At 40.3% G+C, this 21,712-nt stretch overlaps 2 protein-coding genes across 8 annotated transcripts in view; one reads left to right on the forward strand and one right to left on the reverse strand.

The window, feature by feature from the left end:
* The first annotated feature begins 6,074 nt into the window (after nt 1-6,074).
* On the forward strand, nt 6,075-10,480 carry LOC129182714 (nocturnin-like). The gene is made up of 5 exons (XM_054779154.1): nt 6,075-6,211; nt 7,394-7,536; nt 7,621-7,786; nt 8,467-8,798; nt 8,870-10,480. Exons 1-5 carry the CDS (start codon nt 6,199-6,201, stop codon nt 9,389-9,391), a joined length of 1,176 nt encoding a protein of 391 aa, XP_054635129.1. The 5' UTR covers nt 6,075-6,198; the 3' UTR covers nt 9,392-10,480.
* A 1,552-nt stretch (nt 10,481-12,032) lies between these two features.
* The window catches only part of elf2b (E74-like factor 2b (ets domain transcription factor)), a 29,959-nt gene continuing 20,279 nt past the window's right edge, over nt 12,033-21,712 (reverse strand). For 5 of the 7 annotated variants that reach the window (XM_054778492.1, XM_054778491.1, XM_054778496.1 and 2 more), the window contains 5 exons: nt 20,270-20,347; nt 20,000-20,195; nt 19,153-19,518; nt 18,923-19,082; nt 12,033-14,454 (listed from right to left, as the gene is read on the reverse strand). In XM_054778492.1, the coding sequence (XP_054634467.1) occupies nt 13,903-14,454; nt 18,923-19,082; nt 19,153-19,518; nt 20,000-20,195; nt 20,270-20,347 (1,352 nt within the window). In that variant the 3' untranslated portion in view covers nt 12,033-13,902. The remainder of the gene's footprint in view (nt 14,455-18,922; nt 19,083-19,152; nt 19,519-19,999; nt 20,196-20,269; nt 20,348-21,712) is intronic. The other 2 variants (XM_054778497.1, XM_054778498.1) reach the window with 1 other exon arrangement.

The following is a 21,712-nucleotide window of genomic DNA, read 5'->3' on the forward strand; positions in this document are numbered from 1 at the left end:
GTCAAGCAGTGTGGCTTATGTAGACGCGGCTTGGAGCAGCGCCTTCTCGAGCATGCTAGTCTTTAGTGCTAGCCTGACGACCAGGCTAAAGGCTACACCGTGACTCAGACTCATCTGTTCATTGGTCATCTTACAGTAACATTCATTAGTGGTGAATAACTATACATTTTATACTTAAAATGTGTTTAGTAAGTGCGTGAGGCCTACTTAGGGTGTGTTTAAACCTGGATTGTGTCGCAAGTCAACAATGGCAACTGAAGAGAGAAGGGGAGGGTTCTTGAGCTGAATCCAATGTAATAATTACAACAGTGACTTTTTTGCACATGTTGATCAGAAATCAGAAGAGAACATCAATGTCATCGGGGGAGGGCAGACATTTTTAAAAATAGACATTTCTATGGGCGTACCAATTACTCACAGTTTTTTGCCATTCACTGGTGGTCCTGAGACGTAACCCCCACTCAAAGTAGGAATCTACTGTACACATCTTTCGTAACCTTTATACTAATATGATGATAATTTGTTCGATCAGAGGTACAGGACTATACGGGGTGTCAGGACATATAATATACACATGTGCATACAGTGGTGTGAATAAGTGTTTGCCCCCTTTTTGACTTCTTTTTTTTTTTTGCATGTTTGTCACACTTAAATGTTTCACATCATCAACCAAATGTAAATAATAATCTATGACAACACAACTGAACACAAAATGCAGTTTTTAAATGAAACTTTCTTATTATTAAGGGAGAAAAAGAATGCAAACCTACATGGCCCTGTGCAAAAAAGTGTCAGTCTGGAAAAGGCTATAAAGCCATTTCTAAAGCATTGGGAGAGTCATTATCCATAAATGGCGGAAACATGGAATAGTGGTGCAACTTCCCAGGAGTGGCCGGCCAACCAAAATAACCCTAAGAGCTCAGCAACGACACATCCAAGAGGTCACAAAAGACCCCACGACAACATCCAAAGAACTACAGGCCTCACTTGCCTCAGTTAAGGTCAGTGTTCATGACTCCATCATAAGAAAAACACTGGGCAAAAATGGCCTGCATGGCAGAGTTCCAAGACGAAAAACACAGCTGAACAAAAAGAACATTATAAGGCTCCTCTCAATTTTGCCAGAGAACATCTTGATGATCCCCAAGACCTTTGGGAAAATAGTCTGCGGTCTGACGAGACAAAAGTTGAACTTTTTGGAAGGTGTGTGTCCCATTACATCTGACGTAAAAGTAACGCCGCATTTCAGAAAAAGAACATCATACCAACAGTAAAATATGGTGGTGGTAGTGTGATGGTCTGGGGCCGTTTTACTGCTTCAAGACCTGGAAGACTTGCTGTGATAAATGGAACCATGAATGCTGCTGTCCACCAAAAAATCCTGAAGGAGAATGTCCGGCCATCTGTTTGTGACCTCAAGCTGAAACGGACAATGATCCAAAACACACCTTAAAAAGGCGCTTCATGCTGGAAAACCCTTCAATGTGGCTAAATTACAACAATTCTGCAAAGGTGAGTGGGCCAAAACTCCTCCAGAGCGCTGTAAGAGACTCATTGCAAGTTAGCGCAAACGCTTGATTGCAGTTGTTGCTGCTAAGGGTGGCCCAACCAGTTATTAGCTTTAGGGGGCCATCACTTTTTCCCACAGGGGCATGTAGGTCTGAATTGTTTTCTCTTTAATAATAAAAACGTTTCATTTAAAAACTGCATTTTGTGTTCATTTGTGTTGTCATTGATTAATATTTAAATTTGTTTGATGATCTGAAACATTTAAGTGTGACAAACATGCAAAAAATACTCCACTGTATATTATACCAATTACATTTTCACTGATATGAATCCATCCATCCATCCATTTTCTATGCCGCTTATCCTCATTATGGTCGCAGGGACACATTATTAACATAAAATAAAAATTTACAAATTAATACAAATAAAATATACATACAAATACATCCTTTAATAGTAGGCCAGTAATAAAAAAAATAAGAAATTGCATGTACATAAGTATTCACAGCCTTTGCCATGAAGCTGAAAATTGAGAGCAGGTGCTTTGTGTTTTGACTGAGCTTCATTGGAGCCCACCTGTTGTAAATTCCGTTGATTGGATATGATTCAAAAAGGCACACACCTGTTTGTATAAGATCCTACAGTTGACAGCGCATGTCAGAGCACAGACCAAGCATGGAGTCAAAGGAATTGTCTGTAGACCTCCGAGACAGGACTGTCTCCAGGCACAATGGCTGAAACAGGCCACATGTAGGTGTGCCAGGCTTGTGGCATCATATTTAAAAAAAAAACAAAAAAAAACATGCTGCCAATGGTGTATCAACAAGGGCTGTGAATACTTATGTACATGTGATTTCTTATTTTTTATTAAATTTGCAAACATTTAAAAAATATATGTGTTGTCATTATGAGGTATTTGAGGCGGAAAATTAATGTATTTCATTTTGGAATAAGGCTGCAACATAAAAAAAGTGGAAAAAAAAGAGGTGCTGTGAAGACTCTCTGGTCGTACTCGAAGTGTATGAAAGGATTTTAATGTTGGAGTTTGTTATGGCATGTCTTTATTTGGAGGAGGGGCTGCTCCTAAGGTTCCAGAGTAAAGTGGTGATTTAACTGAGATGGCTTGGTCTTGTTTTTATGCTTTAAAACCTCCTGAACGCTGTACTGTTCAGTACAGTAGCAGACTGGTGTACAGTTCACAGTAATGTAATCAGACATATGCCCTTTCCCAATATGGAAATGTTTACACACACACACACACACATTGATCTCTCTAAATGAAACGTGAGAGCTGTGTGACGTTTGGCATGCATTACCCTGTCACGGACAAACACAAGTATGTGGTAACTTGTGGTTGATGATGTCTGTGTACAGATGTGTGTACACACACGTGTCATCATTTGTAGCGACTTGTTAACCACGGTGCTGTGCTGCTTCAAAACAAAACAGTGGAAGAAGAAGAGAGCATGCTTAATGTTGAAAAGGTGGGAGAGCAAAATATGTCATTTTGATTGAGCACTGAGTGGGAGCCTTTCAAGCGCATTCATTCAGGGGTCACCGACACAGCGCCCGCAAGCACCAGGTAGCCCACCGGGATCACATGAGGCACCCGCAAGCCTGCTTTTCATTCAGGTTTTCAGTTAAACATGTGAGAACTGGGGATGCTGCGATCAGGGTTTTATGCTGCCGATACCGATCATCCATGAGTGAAATCGGCCGATATCGATCACATAAAGTGTACAGTTCATTTTTAAATTTACTATTGGCTGTATCAGGGGTCACCACCGTCTACTTTTACAAAATGAAAATGGCCAAGAGCTACTCATTTTTGTAACATTTTATTTTCATAGCTTGTTTCAACCCAAGCAAAGCGAATATGCTTGTTTTACCAGAACGTTACCAAAATGCTGGTATTCACGACTCATATTTTGTATTTCAAAATGCATTTATTTCTATTGTTGTCACATTATTAACTGAAAATCAAAACGAAAAGCAGGCTTGCAGGTGTCTCATGTCGTGGGGGGGTCTACCTGGTGCCCGTGGGTACCATGTTGGTGACCCCTGGGCTATATGATATGAAAGGAGAACCACAAAATTTAGACAAAAATCACTGGTGAAACTTAGAGGACCAGACAACTTCTTTAAAGGGGACCTGTTATACTCATTTTCGGGCCTTTGTATTGAGTTCTGGACTCCTATAGAGCAGCTACACACAATAACCCATACAGAAAGCTTTCTGGATCTTCCAGACTCTGTGCCTCTTCCTGCAGTGTTTCCTTGGGTTTCCTGCCTCTCGCCCAAACAGGGTGTAATTTACTCCACCCCCGGCCCTGCGAATGCTACACAGACAACCGCTTTTGGCCGATTACGTCCACAAAATAAACAGTTAGGACACTGATAAATTGCTACTCACAGGTTGCTCGTCTGACTCTTCAACACCACTAAATAACGTTGAAAAGGCGTCGGACTTCAGCAACAGTTTGGCGGATAGTCCAGCTTCGTATTGACCCATGTTCACAAAATACTTCTGTCTGAAGTGCCGTTGACAGATGAGGATATTTTTGTTTTGTGGCCGAGCAGCGTTTTTTGGAGTTGCGCATCGATATAGTTACGTATATCTCCAACCTGTGCAACCTGTGAGCGCTGCGGGGCGAGGTGAGCCGGTGTACGTGTGTGCATTCATGGTAACTCCCGTCGAATTTGGGGACTGGGCTTCTTGCGGGTCGCTGCCTGGAGAGCGGCAAGGCGTACGAGCGTGTCCAGTGGTCAAAATGCGTGCCTGTTGGTCACTCACCTTGAGGGGAGGGCACTGATGTCATAATACATTTTTTTTCTGATATTCTCGGGCTCGACCGGCAAAGTCCCAAACATCGACTGGATGGTTGGGACTTGGACATGGACTCGCGATTGACGGGTTGGTGACCCCTGCCGTAGACAGTATTGTACTTACAAAATGTGAAGTTATACAACATCACTGCTTGTCAAAGCCTCTTCTGGCTGGAAACTGTTAAGTGAATTGTGATGTGAGATGGCACCCTCTACTGGATTCATATCCGCAGCACTCTTTTTCCCCCTGCAGATAGCGCCATCAAATAACTTTCTATTGAAGTTACCATAAAAAATCGAATTATTTCCCATTTAAAGCAGAGAAATTTTAGAACATGTGAGGACGCGAATGCCGAGCCATCTATCATGTCAAGGTGTGTATGGGAAATGGGTTGAGCTGTTCTATTTTTGCAGTTCTTCGCAAGTGTTTGCTCTATTCTGGTGTCTCTGCAGAACATTTGTCATCTACTTTGGAAAAGTACACTCAGTAATAAAAGGAGGTGTTGCTCCACACACGCAGAGGAAGTAATTGCTTAATCAACAAGTGCGCATGCACACACATGCCCTTATGACATGCACACAGTTGTTGTCATGAGACAGTGTACCATTGCTGAAATGAATACATACTTTGGCATGTAGGGTTAACACAATGGCATCCAAGGTGTGTTGAAAAAAAAATACCATAAATAAGAATACAAAAAAAATGAGCACAAAAAGGAATAGTGCTAAATAAATAATACATTCACTGGCCGCAAAATTCAGTACAATCTAGTGTAACTGGTCTCTAATGTTCCAAAAAACAAATTAATAAATAAACTTATCTTCTTAGAGCATTTTAATCTTGACAATCTGACACCATAAAAAGTAACCCTCAGTTTGGGAAGCTTAGCTTTAAAATATGAACCCAAAAAAATGTAGGGGTTGAGACGGGAGCTCAACCAAATCTTTTCAAAATGTACAATTAAAATGAAATAAATACTTTGTGAGGAGAAATTAAATGCAGTTTTAAGATAATTGAAACAAAATAAATGTAACGCTAAAAAAAACTAAATGAATGATAATAATAATACAATTAAAGACTTTGGTGGTAAAATGCAGTTTAGAAATAATTTCAAAAAGTACATGTAATAGTAAAAAAAAAATGCATCTATAAAATATTAAATAAATACATAGAAAAACTTAAATAATATTCAAATTAAATCATGTAAATATGCAAAATAATAATAAAAACAAAGATTAAAAACAAACATTAATAGAGGCTGAAATAAATGCATTAAAAACCCATATATAATAATACAAATCAACCAGAACAATGTGCAAAAAAAGTATAATTCTTAGTAGTAACAATAATGATGATAACGATAATGATAATGATAATAATAATTCATTGGCCACAACATAAAGTACACCTGCAAAATCAAATGTCGCTGTTCACACTTTTGTTTTATGTTCCTGAAAAAAACAGATGCCTGTAGATACACTTGTATTGAATAAATAACATTTCCTTTGGTTTTGTTTGTAATATTAGATGTGTTACAAGTCTATCAACTTGGCAAATAACTAGAGCACGCCAACATGCTGTGAATATCTTTGGAGAGGGAGCAGCAGTGTGTGCTTGCTGCCTCACCGGCACATGACCTCTCCCTTGGCCGGATGACGTCCCAGTTTCCTAATCCCGTCTCCCGCCCCCCGAGGCTTTATAGGCTGCAGCGAGCGCGGCTAAGTCAGATATCTGCTTACACTTGCAGACGTCACATCAGCCTCTGCTGCACAACACTAATCTACTGATAGTACCTTCCAGCCGGGGTGACAAAACTGAAGAAGAACCATCTTGAGCACACAGTCAACATAAGTACACACGTGATGGAGACAATGGGTAAGATGCTTGTTGTTGTTGTTGTTCTTGGTCATGTTTTTATGCTGGTCCATATACTGTGTATTCAGTGATGCAAGGTATGAGCTTTGTCGATGACTTACGGCTTCTGGATGTCGTTATTATAGCTGGATATGATGAACTAGTTTTACCAGTGTGGAATAGTGTGGCGACAATGTGCAAAGTCTAGAAATATGGTGATAGCACACACGTGTATGTATGTCGGTGCATAATTTTAATTGAAGAGAAGCAGCATAACAAGAAATCTGCCTTTAAAAATAATCCGTTGTGATTGACACATAGATGTTGTTGTGGTTGCGGTGTTGCTGGAGGACAAAATAGGCTTTTTTTTTAAAACATGATACAGTTCAGTTGTACACCAATGGAAACTACAACCAAAATACAATAATAAAAATGTATCATTTTGAGCTGAATCCTATTATACTGTACATACTGCATGTGGAAAGGTGTGGCAGCCCCGTGGATAATCCTAAGAAAGTAATTGTTTCACAGTTCACTCAAAATACAATTTGAATGTTTGCCTGCACTGTTCAAATATTTTCAGTAGGTCAATGACAAATCAATGTGACCCACTGTGGTTTAAAAGTTGGCAAAACTGCAATGACAGCGCACAACACTCGTTCCCATTGTAGTCGTTCAAAGTTCACTGCTAAAGACTGCCTACATACAGGAAGTACTGGTTGTCTAAGGTCACCCACTTCCAAAGATATGGACAGTCCACTATTAGGGTGTTAAGGTTAGGGTCTTAGGGGGTTAGTGTGTTCAGGTGTGAGGGCACGAGTGTTGGGGGTTAGTAACTGTTAGGGTGTTACAGTCCAGCAGGAGTGACATGCTTGTGTGTTATTAAAGGAGAGGAGATTATCTACTGGCCAATTAATGACAGATGCTGCTGTGCACTAATGACCACACACACGTGTGCGCACATTTTGTGACTGTTGAAACAATACCTTGAGTGTTTTATCAATTGCAACACTGCATAGGTGATAACTTTTTTACTTGGACCACAGCAGTTGTTACTACCATCAACCAGTGTTTCAAAGACTTTGGTTGGACACAAAACGTACAGGACATGTGACAAAATATCAGCCCTGGGGTCATCAGTTATCTTAGTGTGTTGCGTGCGAGTACACTCACAATTGACTATGATGGTGCTTTTCTTATCAGGTTATCCAATGGGTGGAGGGGCCACCAGGCTGTACAGCAACTTGGCTCACACCTTCAGCGGTAGCCAACATGTCCCCCTCCCTCTGACCCACTTGGATCCCTACCAGCCTGCAGACACAATCCTGAATCCTGATTTCTGCCAGGTGACTGCCTTGTCCTCTAAACACGAACAACACGGCTCCTTATGCCTACTTTCCAAACACTTATCATTTTACCTGGTCGCGCAGGAGCAGAAGGGGTCCCCGGTGAGTCCCCTCAGTCCCGCGGAGGTGCTGCTGCAGTGTGAAGAGGCCCTCAGAGACGGACCACCGCGCTACCACAGGACTTTCATTCCACCCTCGAATGGCGACAGCAGCGCCATCCGGGTAATGCAGTGGAACATTCTGGCACAAGGTAAGGGACAGCTGTCGGACACCATGGCTGTGTCTCAAATGGAACATTCCCCTCTATACTGTACAGTACACTTCAGTAAGTATACTGTGTGTACTTAGAGTAGTTCCTGAGAGGGTGAACTTTGACGGTGTTGTGCTGTTCCAAAGTATGATGACACGAGTGCCTGTCTTTGGCCAGTGTCACAAGTAAATGTGTAAGCAATGGCTACTTTTGGTTTTGGCAACGACGTATGTTGACAACTGCTCATGTCGACGACAGTCAGACAGCCGGTCTAAGGGCCGTCAACATAAACAGTTCCACTGTGTTATTTTTAGCCTGGCACATTTACGCGTCTCAAAGGTTTTCAGACCATTTACTATGTTGTAGTTCATGCAGGAATATTGCATATAAATAAAACTGCAGCGCCTCCAGCGCCATCCTTCAGGTATCTGTCATTACGGTTAGTAGGTACCCCAACAGAAGGTTTGGCAGTTCCAATGCAAAAAATGGAATACCAAACAGTCCAAAGAGGTTTCTGTTTGGGGTTCTTTGGTTTTGGAGGAACATGAACACACAGAATAATCATTCATTGTCATGAGTATTCCAAACAGCACCATAGCATGCCACATTTCACAAAGCTAGTTGCATGAAGGTCCACTTCTAAGGCTACTAACCTGAAGAAATGATGTCTTTATCATCAGCGCTTGGCGAAGGACTTGACAGTTTTGTGCTGTGTCCCCTGGAGGCCCTCAGCTGGTCCCGAAGAAAGCATCTCATCTTGGAGGAGATCCTCACCTACCGACCTCACATCCTATGTCTGCAGGAAGTGGACCACTACTTTGACACATTTCAGCCAGTTCTGGCCCGTTTGGGTTACAGAAGCAAGTTCTATCCCAAACCCTGGTCGCCATGTCTGAATGTGAAGGGCAACAACGGCCCCGATGGCTGTGCGCTCTTTTTTGACGAGTCACGTTTCGAGGTTTTGGACTGTGTGAGCTTGCAGCTCTCTGCCATGAAGATTCCGACCAATCAGGTGAGTAGAACACTCTTGACGCCCCGATGAATCATTTGAAGCCTTTCTCTCATGCTGCTGTGTCGTCCCAGGTTGCTTTGGTGATGATGCTGCGTTGTCAGAGCACAAAGAGGTGTGTGTGTGTCGCCGTGACCCACCTGAAGGCCCGTGCTGGCTGGGAGTGGCTCCGCAACGCCCAGGGTGCGGATCTCTTGCGTCAAGTCCAAAACGTGGTCCAGAAACATGCGGCCAGAACATCGGGTGGCCCCAGCTCCCCTGTCCCTCTGATTATATGTGGGGATTTCAACGCTGTCCCGACAGAGGACGTGTACCACCATTTCCTCACATCTCCTCTTGGTTTGGACTCCGCTTATAAGAACCTCAGCCAAGACAATTTGACAGAGCCACGGTACACAACGTGGAAGATTCGGCCCACGGGGGAATGCTGCGCCACTCTGGACTACATTTGGTACACTCAGGACTCATTGACAGTGGACACTGTCTTGGACTTACCCTCAGAGGAAGATATTGGTCCTAACAGGCTTCCATCCTTCAGCTATCCTTCAGACCACCTCTCACTAGTTTGTGACTTCAGCTTTAAGGAGAACCAGTGAAGAGAGGATTAATTGGATTTACACGATCTCTTGTGGGAAAAATTGATTGAGTTAATGTCCGTTTCGGTTAGAGTCGGACCTTCCGGAACAAATGAATGACGCTAACCAAGGTTCCACTGTACTTATTGAAGTGTACTGACTGAAGTATTCTATTTTTGTTTGTATTTATTTTGCTGCAGGTTATGTTTTTATGTGTGCAAGTAAAATTTGACTGAAACCAAATGCATTGTGCTGCTGACTGCAATGAACATTCTGATTTTTATTTGTACCATTGCTTGTATTAGATTTTTACAATTAAGACTGTTAGTGGAGCAACCAAAAGAATGTTAAACAGCTGCTACCTAACAGTTTGGGTTCACTCAGCTTATCTTGTTTACACATGTGGGCAAGGAAGATACCGCTTTAACACTAAAAGCTCAGTTAAAATCCCTTCATCCCATGTACGAGAAAAGACTTTTAGGATTTATATTCAGCAGGATATCAAGATGAACGATAATGATGCTAAAAAAGAGCCTAATACAGTAATGCTATTTTTTTTTAGCAGTTTAGTCATGCAGTATGAGTGAAGTGTATGATTGTTTTGCCAGAACTGTTTTGCGTGACAACAGGTGAGTCTGGTGTACCTGTTCCAAATGCATTTTAATAAATGTTTTGTTAAAACCACCAGAACATGGTCTTTACTTGAGACTTGAGATTTAAGACTTGAGACTTACTTTAGACTTGCAAAACGCTGACTTATCCCACCTCTGTCATGAATTATTAAAAACCCAAATCTTCCCATTTAAGCTGTATTTTAATGACTGCCGCAAATTGTCAACAGGCGGCGCCGTGGCTAACGATTCTTCTACCGCTAAAACTCACTGGACACTGCACAAAAATCTTTATTATTATTAGGATTGTCTAATGATTAAATTTTTTTATCTGATTAATCAGTTTTCACATTAATTAATCATGATTAATCACCATCTCACACTACGTTACCTCATAGTACCTTATCAAATTATCATATTACCTTATCATTTTCCTGTGTATTTTAAACTAGCAAAGAGTACATTTGGAATACAGAAAGTGACCAAATGTATTGCAATTGATGTGAAACGGGTGGGGGGGTGGGTTTAATAAATTCTGCTTCTTCCTACTCCTTGTTGGACATGTAGAACTGTGACTTGTACAATGTGATGTATTCCAATGTAACTTGAATGCACCTTCGAAATAAATTAAACCATTATCATGTTTGGAATATGCCCATTTTTACTGTATTTTATTGAAAGAAAGATAAATGACTGTGCAGGATTATACATACTTTATTTGTATGTATTAACTGCGCCAAATTAACTTAAAATTTGAATCCAGTTACGATGGCAAACATGTCTGAAAATCTATTTACCTAACTCTGTTTTTTTTTAAATAGTAGATCATTTTAATCAGACTTTGTGTTATTATGAGCAATGAGCAGTTGTTCAACGATCCCATGTCATTTAAGATTAATTCACATGTATGGAGTGAATTTTCGGGGATTTCCGAGCATACTTAAATGCATCAAATAAGACTTACAAAGTGAGCGATAAGAATATCCATTTTTTTGATTTTCTTTGCATTTCTCTTTATTTAGACCACCCATTCGAGCATAATACAGATGTTGTGAAGTTCGGAGTGTCCCTGAATCCATCTCGCGGTCTGTCTAGTGACAATATGGAAGTGTCGTTGTAATGTCGAATGGACTAGAGACGTGTTTGTTTGGAGTAGCAGAAACATATATGGTATTGGAATTGCACTGCTCTTGCTGTGTTCAGGTCAGAATAATGTTTAAAATGAGTGTCCGACGCTGTGTGACTCTGTGGGGAGCTACACTGTGCTGCCGTCTGCCGTGGCGTGCCATGATGACTATACCTTAATTGCAAAAAAAAATTAACCTAATCAATGAACTATATTTTTGACAGCCCTAATTATTAATATTGCCTTTTGTTTGCCGTTTTCTCTCTACAACTTTGTTTCATATGAATGAAGTGCATCTTCTTTATGTTAGCCCATTGTTTATACTGAAATGATTTCCATGGCAATCAATGATACTTTCCCTACAATAGATCGTAAGTAGTGATGCGTCTGTCGCGAACGAATCGGCTGTAGGAGCCGGCTCGCGTCGTTGGGAGCCGATTCCCTTTTTCCCTCGTCTGTTTTTTCTGTTAAAGGTGTGTGTCATTGGTCAAGATGTGTGACGGCGTCTCTGTGTCCACACTGAGAAAGGGGAGGGGCGGGGTTAAAGGGTTAAACACACACTGTGGTGCTCTTAGTGCCGATTTGTTTGTGAGAAATTTGCATGAAGAGATTTGACCTATTTTGACCTAATTTGTCTATTGAGATGGGTCTTTGTTTTTATATTTTATTACGGTATAAAACATATTTTTATAGCTGTTCATTCAGGTTTAAATAAATCTAAATGAACAAAAAATATTTTATATGTATATTCTTTGATCGTGTATTTTTACATTAGTAATACATTTTACTCAATATACATGATTTGGTCCTTAATTTAAGACAACAAAAAAATCTGAGGAGCCACTTGGGAGCCGAAAGAACTGGTTCTTTCTAGTGAGCCAAGCCAAAAGAACGGGCTCTCTAAAAAGAGCTGACATTTCCATTACTACCATAGAGATGAACATCCTAAACATCCTGTCCTGATGTGCCAACTTCAGATTTGGAGCCGGAATCGAACTTCTATTGGCTGAGGCATTTAGGACACAGCCACCCACTCATACACACGTTTATTATTGGAAATATATATATTAGAAATTGCGATCTAAAAATAAAATGGCTAACTCTGTGTTATAGAACTTTTTGGGGTTTTTTTGTCCCAACAAATATAAAAAAAACTTTTACTTAAAAAAAAAAACAGTTTACAGGTTTTAAGTGTTTTATGCTTGAGTAAAATCTACTTTAATACACTTTGAAACAAGAGTACAACAAAATATAATATACTTCAAATGTTGAATATACAAACAGTTCAGTCTGAACACAAACTTCTGTATTTTCGCTCTTTAGATTAAAAAAAAAAAAATGTAGGGCTAGCAAACAAGACAAAAAAATAACTTTTAAATGACCAGGGACTCTAAGACTGACATTGCATTCAGTATTTTGATTTAAAAAAAAACAAAACAAAACATTAGGTTATATACATATTTTGTTACATTAGAAAAGAATTCTATCAACATTCTGCAAAGTACAGCTAACTCACTGAGGCCTGCAGGGTTCCCTACAGAGAACTTCTCACGTTAAAAATTTAACTTTGACAATGTCAAATCTGTATTCTTGATTAAAAAAAACAAACAACGATGTAATGTGACTTTACTTTCCTCACAGGTGGCAGCGTAGCGTGTGCATACATGATGGTGGTCTCTGTAGCAGCATTCTAAGCTGAGTCAGCACAGAAAGCTCATGACAATTTCAATGTTAGATCCCCCCCCCCCCCATAATACTGTGCTTGGTAAAGTTTGGGAAATGACCAAAAAATAAAAATAAAAAATAAACCAGCTCAGCTTACAGTTCAGACACTACATAAAATAAGTGTCAAACTGTAAGACTGCTCTGTAAGCCATATAGTAAATGTATACACACACACACACACACACGCGAGCGCACACATTCAGTATATATATACAGAAATCTACACAGGCACACAGGGCTGGCCTTTCTGTAGGGATACACTTAGAAACCTTTTCATTTTATTACATATTTTTTACAATTACAAATTATCACTCAGAAAGCAGAGTTGCAACATTTTTAAAGCGCATGTGGAACAAGATCAAGCTGCTGGATGCTGACCACTCCCAATACTTCAAATGCAGCTACTGCCACCTTGTGGAGATTTTGAAAAAAAAATACATGGAGGTTGCCTACAGCCACAGCTGTTGACACCAATGTTTTTTTGGGGGGCACAAATTAAGAGATTACGGTGGTTATTTGATTGCTTGACCAGGTTATTGTAATAAAATGAAACTTAAGTGTATACCCACTTTTGGCACACGCTGTGTATACATATATTGTACGTGTGTGTGTGTGTGTGTGTGTATGTACAACATATATACATATACTGTATATGTATCTACATGTGTTTGAAACACATCCCCACTCTTTCAGGCCCCATGTAGCACCACACACATTTCATTTCAACAGTGACTGAAGTAAAAACTGCTGGTTTGTCTTACTACAGCTCCTTTGCTGTTTTGTTTTTTTTTACCGGCCAGTTTAGCTTCTGGTGACGTTTCGAATTTGTTGTAGTGTGCCAGTGTTCATTTAAAAATGAAAGTAATGTTTGATCCGGGCAGAGTGGTAGTGGATCTGGGCTGGTCCCATTCAAGTCTGTCTTCCTATGTCGCATGCCGGGCTCCGCTTGAGACTTCCAGGCTATGTGGAAGAGGTTTTACACTACAAAAAACAAGTCTGTCAAACTGCTGCTGGTATCAAGAATAATAACATGATTTCATAACCCACTTGGGTGGAGAAAGATTGGCAGATCAACATTCGGGATCTTGAGTCTTTACTGCGACGGGCGTTTCTAGTTTGGTTAGTGAATCAGGGTCCCTTTGGGGTTTGGCCTGGTTCTGCTGAACCGCCACCGCCATTTGAACAGCTTGTACTTGAACACCGGCGGCCTTCAGCTTATCACCTCCCACCACCAGCTCAGAGCCGTTGAAAACGCCCCCAATGATGCGAGGCTGTGCCGCCACGGCACGATTGGCTGTCGACACCGTGACCGCCCCGCTGCTGGTGCTTCCCGACACCACCAGAGTCTGCGGTTGTGCCTGAGTTGGCACAGACAGTCTCATCACCTGCGCTCCCGAGGCCACGCTGACCGGAGTGAGGGTCTGGACCGTCACGGGGCTTCCAAGGAGGCCGATTCCCGGTGTTGAACCACCGACGCTGGACTTGCCGTCTGTGGGGGTTTGGAGTTGACACTGAGCCAACTGATGGGCGGGGATTGTGATGATCTTAGCCAGCTGGACCGTAATCTTCTCTCCGTTCTCCGCTGTGGCTGGGACCATTGTGGGGATGGTCTGGATGACAACCTACAGCCAAGAAATTACAAACAGTGGAATCTTGTTGAGCATCATTAATTCAATTACAGTCGTCCCTCGCTACATCGTGGTTCAAACATCGTTCCCTCGTGTCGACACAGTTTTTCAAAAATCATTTAATGAATAAATAATTGCTGTTTCATGGTTGACTATGGCCTATTAGTAAAAGAAAAATACTGAAAGACAAGTCATATGTAGTATTCTGGTCACCATGCATCTAAGAGGGTCACATACATCACCTCAACTGTATGGAGTCAGCCAAAAGGGTTCTCCCATTCTGTGTGGAAGTGGTACGTTCTGGGCTTCTTACTTTGTCCTTCCTCCTGACTCCGTTTGAAACACTTTAGTTTAGAACAAATAAATCAGAGGCTAACTACTTAGCGCGGTAGCTTGCTTGTTAAAACCCGTATTTAGAAAGTTATAATCAGGGTTTCTATACTTTAACTACAAAAATATTCAGTTTATTACGATTAAATCCAACTTTGCGGAATATCTCGTATTGCGGTCGGGTTAACCAATTAACCGCGATAAACGAGAGATGACTGTATAGTTTTACACTTCAAAATGCATATCAATACAGATAAATAATGAATGGAAGGGATAAATGAACATTCATTGCAGATGTGATTCTTGTGATTGTCCCCTTTGTGGCAGCGAGATCAACACAGACACCACCTTCCTGTTTTGCCATGAGTTAATTATTGAATTCAATAGTGTTTCTCACCTCAGTAACCCAAAAGGGAAAGTGTTCATAGTTCATAGTTATGGCATAGAAAACCTGTTTACGATCTCGTAAATATGTTCAACATTAGAGCCCTGTAGACAAGAAATAACACCCATATATCACCTTTACGCTTGTATTACCCAAAATAGATTGATATAATCAGAAAATAAGACATACTGTACATAAGATAGCAGATCCTTGTTTTTTTTAATGGACAGCTTACTTCCTGAGGTGGCTTCATCTGTGTAAAGTAATGGCTGCTTTAAATGGCTTTATTACCCAATATTAGAGACATAAGAGGGAATAAGCCATTTAAGACGCAAATAAAACTCCTGCTGGTGTATGTCACAGTAAATGTGTTCCCTAGTGCAGCGGTCCTCAACATTTTTGTAACCCACAGATCGGCTTGTCTCGCACAAAATGAATACAGACCCACCTTCCACCAGTACGAGCTGGGAGTTTGTTTTTCAGTCATTATGACATTGCTGTTTGATGTGTGTGGTAAAAGGCAGTGTGCTAGCATGAACTAACTTGAGTTTGCGCACCAACAAATTAGCACTTAATAACGTCATCAAAACTTACCTTTATGCATTCCCACATAGTATCAAGCATGAGAGATCAAATAAGAGCTCAAAGAACACCGGTAAAAATGAGGGGTGCAACGGTACACTAAAATGTAATTTCAGTTCGGTTCAGTTTCTTCAAATGCTCGGTTCGGTTAATTGTCGGTACAAAAAAGGCAGAAAAAAATGCCTTCAAATGCTTTTATTTAAAAAAAAAGGCAAAGAGAACCTTTTTTTAAATAAATAAAACCACCCATTAGGGTGATATTTCAAATAAATTAGACTGTTTTTTTTTTTTTAAATAGAAAAATAAAATAAACAGTTGTATTTCAACAATTATTTAAACATTATGGTGAAATGTAATGGACAGTTTCAGTTCTGTCTTAAGTGAAAGAGCAGACGCATGATAGCTCGTTGACGACATCACTTTTAGCGTTTTCATAAAGTGCTGGTATTACTTTCTGGCTAAAGTGAGGACGTGATGGTATTTCATAGCGAGGTTCAACAACTTTAAATCATATACAGTCATGGAAAAAATGATTTGGCCACCCTTGTTTCATCAGTTTATTGATCCATTTTAATTCCTTGTACTACTAAAGGTACATTTGCTTGGACAATTATAATGATGATAACAAATACAGCTAGTAAGAGTTGAATTTAAGGACTGATATATCTAGCAACTTCCATGCTTTTCTTAATAACCAAAATCGCTTACATGAACAGCTATAGCATTGTACTGCCAAATGTAACTCTTATGAGCTATTTTTGTTGTCATTGTTATATTTATCCAAACAAAAAGGTACTTTTTGTTGTATCAGGCATTAAAATGAACAATTTTTTTTCCCATGACTGTACTGTATTTAAAGCCAGCGCCCTCAACAACTGAATATGGACGTAATCTCGTGGCTATAAAAACTCCAATACCATGTGTTACTGCTTTGGCTCGGTCAGAGTTGCTTGAGCTTACATGCTGAAGTTATCGGTGTTTGCACTAAGCTGGTTTTCTTTCTTGTAGATGTAAAATTCACTGCCGGATGATGCCGCTTTAAGTGCGTTAACATGTTCGATGCGTTTCCTGCAGAATACCCGATATCCGTGGAACAATGTCGACACACAACTTTGGATTTATCCACTTGCCACTTTTCCATCTGGAATTTTAACAGGAAAGTGTTCCCAAACAGGAGACCGTAGTGAGATTGTAGGGTTTTCCAGCTCAGGCTTCTCGCTTGCATTTGCCATGATGCCATTTATCACGCCTGCGAGCTACTAGCGTTACTAGCGCAAGCGCAGCGCAGAGGTTAGGTTTTTACCTGTGTTTATCTGTTTGTGTTCAAAATAACTTGAAAAGTTCTGAATAGATTTGGATGAAATTTTCAGGAATTGTTGAAAATGGGATATGGAAGAACTGATTAAATTGTGGGGGTGATCTGGATCACCATCTGGATCCGTGGATTTTTTTAAAGGATTCTTTGACATTGCGAGTTAGGCCCATTTCCACCATTTGTGCATATAACTCCACAAAAAAATAGTCAGAGCACTTGGGGAAAAAAAAAATACAGGACAAGGTTCCAACAGGTTCTACAAAATATCAAAGACTGATCCAAAAAATGTAAGATTATTATTTTGGTGCGAATCACAATATGGGGGGGGGAACTATGGCGCTTGGTGAAGGTCTGCGCTCTCCAGGTGCTTTTCTAGTTATCTTATTATTGTACATGTGAGATAATTTACACCTGCAATGAATGCCTTTTTTGCAATCACGTCTTGTCCTTGTCTCACAGTATACTGACACCTAGCGGCCAATGTAGAATATCATCATTTATAATTAGAACGCTGCCTCTGCCTTGTATTGCGTCTATTTTTCGCCATGTTCATGCTGAATGAAAATGATTTATTTTGAACAATAATAAGTACAATTTGTTTAAATGTGCATTTTTTTTAACTACTAGGCCATATTCAACCACAAAACAGCAATAAATTATTAATTACTTTGTAAAAAAACAAAACAAGCGTGAATGTGTGATGTTTGAACCGCAATGTAGGGAGGGACGACTATTGATAATTAAAACAGGTTACATCACCTGCAACACAAGGAACATTTATTAGCACATTATCTTATTATCATATCGATACTGGATTAGCCTTTTTGGTTAATAATAAATATCAAAATGGTTGCCGCATCCTTTCTGTTGAGTAAGATTTGTCCAATGCAAGTGGACTGGAACAGCCACAAGTTAAAGTACTTGATTTGCAAGTGATAACATCTCGTGTGGCTCTTTTCTACTGGTTGGGGACCAGAGTTGCACAAAAAATAAATACCGGTAATATAAAAACAAAAAACATGCTATCTCGTTTCCGAATGAAGTTTTTTCTCTTTTCCGTAGGGGCTACATCACAAATGCTGCCATTATTCTCAAGGACACTTCCTCCTTGCTCTCCGACCACCCAACACACCCCGCCAGCCAGGACGAGTTGGCTACGCCACCTTGTTTCTACCCACTGTTGGCCAACACCACCGTCTAGCATTCATAATTCAATAATTGACTTTTCCATTGACTTGCCGTTATTACATGCACAAATGCACTGTGGTGTGAGCGAGTCATGTTTTTGTTTTTCAGGCAACGCGCACACAAAATGAAATACTTAAAAAAAAACGCATATTTCTTTAACTCCAGAGTGGAGGGAATGTTTTTGAAAAGATCTGTTTTTGTGTGGACAAGACCTTAGTCATTCTATCAATTTCCATTAAAGTTCCCTGTAAACTGACCTGCTGGGATCTTTTGACCACTGGAAATTTATTTAAAGCACAGTAAGGAGAAGTCTATTAATAATAATAATAATAATAATAATAATAATAATAATAATAATAATAATCATAATAATTACAATACAGTGATTTTTTTTTTTTATTGAAATTGGACTTGTTATTGCCTCTTATCATGCTATGTCAACCCATGATACAAATGATACAAAGCTGAAATGCAGGCTGTTTTATACTTATTAGCATAACTACATTAGATAAGCCTTTTTAGAAAATTAAAAAAAAAAAATCTAAATGGCCCCGGTATATTTTGATTTTTTTTAGTTTGCAGTCTTCCTCTCAAAAGTCTTAAAGAAACCAACCAGCTGGCTTAAAACAAATGTCCTTTTTGGGGTTATATGGTCAACACACCTTCTGTTGGGAGTTGGTGCCTCCAGCAGCAGCATTGGACAGAAGGGTGGCATGGCCAGCTGCACCTGTTCTTACTGCTGGCTGCTGCAGAGCAACTGTAGAAATCTTTTGGCCTAATGATGTCATGACGACTGGCACCTGCATGGCGACCCGCACTGTCCTGTAAACCACATGGGAAATCTTAATACTCGCGTACCTATGACAAGACTGTAGCTTTCTTAAGTTTTCACCTGGGCCCAGAAGCGCTGGAAATGACAGCCGCCTGCTGATTCCGGCTGCCATCTGTTGACGCAATCCTTGGGGCGCTGACTGGCACGGTCTTGTTGCCGACAACAGCAGACGAATTAACCAAGCTGCCTCGGTTTCCGCCTCGCAGGATGTTGGGCTTTCTGGGGGAGAGGTCAGACGCCTTGAGCAGCACATCTGACGGCTGCGGGATGCGCTCGTAGGACGCAGTCATCTCCATTGGGTCATCGGCAGTGGACATGTCTGCCTTGTCATCGTCAATTATGACAATGTTTTTGGGCATTTCTTTAAACTGATAAACCAGCCGTTGGCCCTCAACTTTAGCTAGGATGCCACGTTGGTAGTAATATCTGGAAAACAACACACAAGAACATACAAGTGGAAACTCAAAATTCCAATGAGAGTGTTTCCCCATTCATTTACTGTTCCGTTCACCCTATCATTAGAGGTACAAAGACGTGTGCATTATATTTAATATCAGCGCACACTTACATTGCGCCTTCTTTATTGGAGCTCTGCATACTCTAACAATCTAATGAATTATGACATATATTATTAAATACTAAACTAACTTGCATTGTCAGCTATACCACAAAGCCAAGACGCTGATGTTTTGTTTAGATAACTTAGCATATTGGATACAATGGCTTGACTTGAGCATCTTTAATGTACAATATGCCCCCCATCAATTTTTCTGAATGAAATGGTCAGTGAAAAAAGTTTGGACAAGTCTGATTTAGAGGTTGTACAGTTACAGACCACCATTTTGAAGAAAAATGTTTCTCCAAAAGCATAGAAAAAGTTATCTGGGCAGGTACGTGGGTTCCTTACCTGAGAGCCCGTCCCATGGTCTCGTAGTTCATGTCTGGCTTGTTCTTGTGTTTTCCCCACAGCTTCGACACGGCCTTTGAGTCCACCAGCTTAAAGATGCCCTTCTCCCTCTGGGTCCACTTGATGTACCTTGGACAGGTGTTCTTGTCCTGCAGGAGGTCCAACAGGAACTCCCATAAGTAGATGGTGCTCCCTGCTGTAAATCACAAGTCAAATAATGGATTTAGCCTATTTTGGACTTGATTGCATGTTCATCAACAGGGCACACACCTTTCCCTTCTCTTGTTTTCTTCCTGATGCCAATATCAGCTGAGTAAGGTGACTGATTTGTTTTTAATTTCCGTCCAGCTGTAAGGAAAAAACATACAAAAGAACTCAACAATATGCCCAGAAAATCTAAAATCATTCAATCCCTTAAAAAAGGTATCACATGTGGAGAAGCGATTGAATTCATTAAAAGGCCATTTCTTTTGACTTTGTGGATTATTTTGGAGTATAGCCGTCATTGGTTACACTTAATTGGTTCCAGACCTGACCACGTTAACTGAAAGATTCAATGTTAATGTACAAAATATTTTCGTAATTAGAGCATAGATGACTTATGACTTTCTAAATACGAGTTTTAACATCGTTAGAGCCCTGTAGACTTGAAATAACACCACCATAGTCACTTTTACACTCCTATTACTCAGTGGTGACACCGCATTGCAACTCTTATGCTGCAGGGACTCGAGATGGCCGCTAGCTAGCGAACTAACCAGTTAGCCTCGAACTTAGTTCTTCTAAATTAAGAAGCCAAAAACTTACCACACGGAATGGGAGGAGAACTGGAGGAGAAAAATGTGATATAGCAATAATTGAACCGCGCTATTGTGAGGGAAGACTGCATTTCAGTTGCTTTGTATTAGTCCTCTCGCGATGAACCGAAAATGTACCATTACCAAAATTTACCGCAATAACCGACGTAATTTTGCCCATGTCGGTAAATGCGGTGTTTCAATAAAAAAGAAAATAAAAGTATTTTGTCTGTTTTGACTGTGTGTGCTGGTATGCTATGTTCATTCCCCTTGAAGACGGCATACAGCGTGCATAGTCACGTGACACCGCCCATCGAGCCTGAACAAGAAGAGAAACAGACGACAAGGGAACGGCTGCTGCTTCAAATGAAGAAGCCACTTTACAGTGCCAGCATTTCACTCGCATATGCGCCTAGAAACTGTGCTAGTAGAAAAAATAAAAAAGGACGCACACATGCGACACCGTTCATTCGCATTTTGCTTCTGAAATAAATCCATACAAAGTGAATTAAAGTAGAGTAACATTTTGGCGCATCTGTATATAAATCTACAAATCTCCTACAACTTTTCTTGGTTCACATCGGCAACTTGCGTTGACATCTCAGCCGTACCAGATGCACTCGCTGACGTAGCTAACTAGCTATGTTATAAGTTGGATACTGGAGCGCTGTGGGAATGATGACTGCTCTCTCTGACGTAGTATACTGCTTTCCCACTCATGCGCTAAAAATACTGTTTTTTTTCCTGTTTGTATGCATCGTAAAACCAAATGATACAAAAATAACTGACTTTAAATATGGATTTTTAAAGCCTTAAAAAAAAACAAAAAAAAAAACATGTATATCATGGCGAATTATGCAAAATTGACAATTCACAAATGGACAAGAAAATAAAAACATTATACAAGCCTATCTAT

This window comes from Dunckerocampus dactyliophorus, chromosome 6 (assembly GCF_027744805.1).
Source record: "Dunckerocampus dactyliophorus isolate RoL2022-P2 chromosome 6, RoL_Ddac_1.1, whole genome shotgun sequence".
NCBI classification, from domain to species: domain Eukaryota; kingdom Metazoa; phylum Chordata; class Actinopteri; order Syngnathiformes; family Syngnathidae; genus Dunckerocampus; species Dunckerocampus dactyliophorus.

What these genes read in the sequence shown, in the direction of transcription:
- LOC129182714 (XM_054779154.1), top strand. An exon ending in TGAATCCTGATTTCTGCCAG is followed by an intron (nt 7,537 to 7,620) that starts GTGACTGCCTTG and finishes CTGGTCGCGCAG; the next exon opens with GAGCAGAAGGGGTCCCCGGT. An exon ending in TGAAGATTCCGACCAATCAG is followed by an intron (nt 8,799 to 8,869) that starts GTGAGTAGAACA and finishes GTGTCGTCCCAG; the next exon opens with GTTGCTTTGGTGATGATGCT.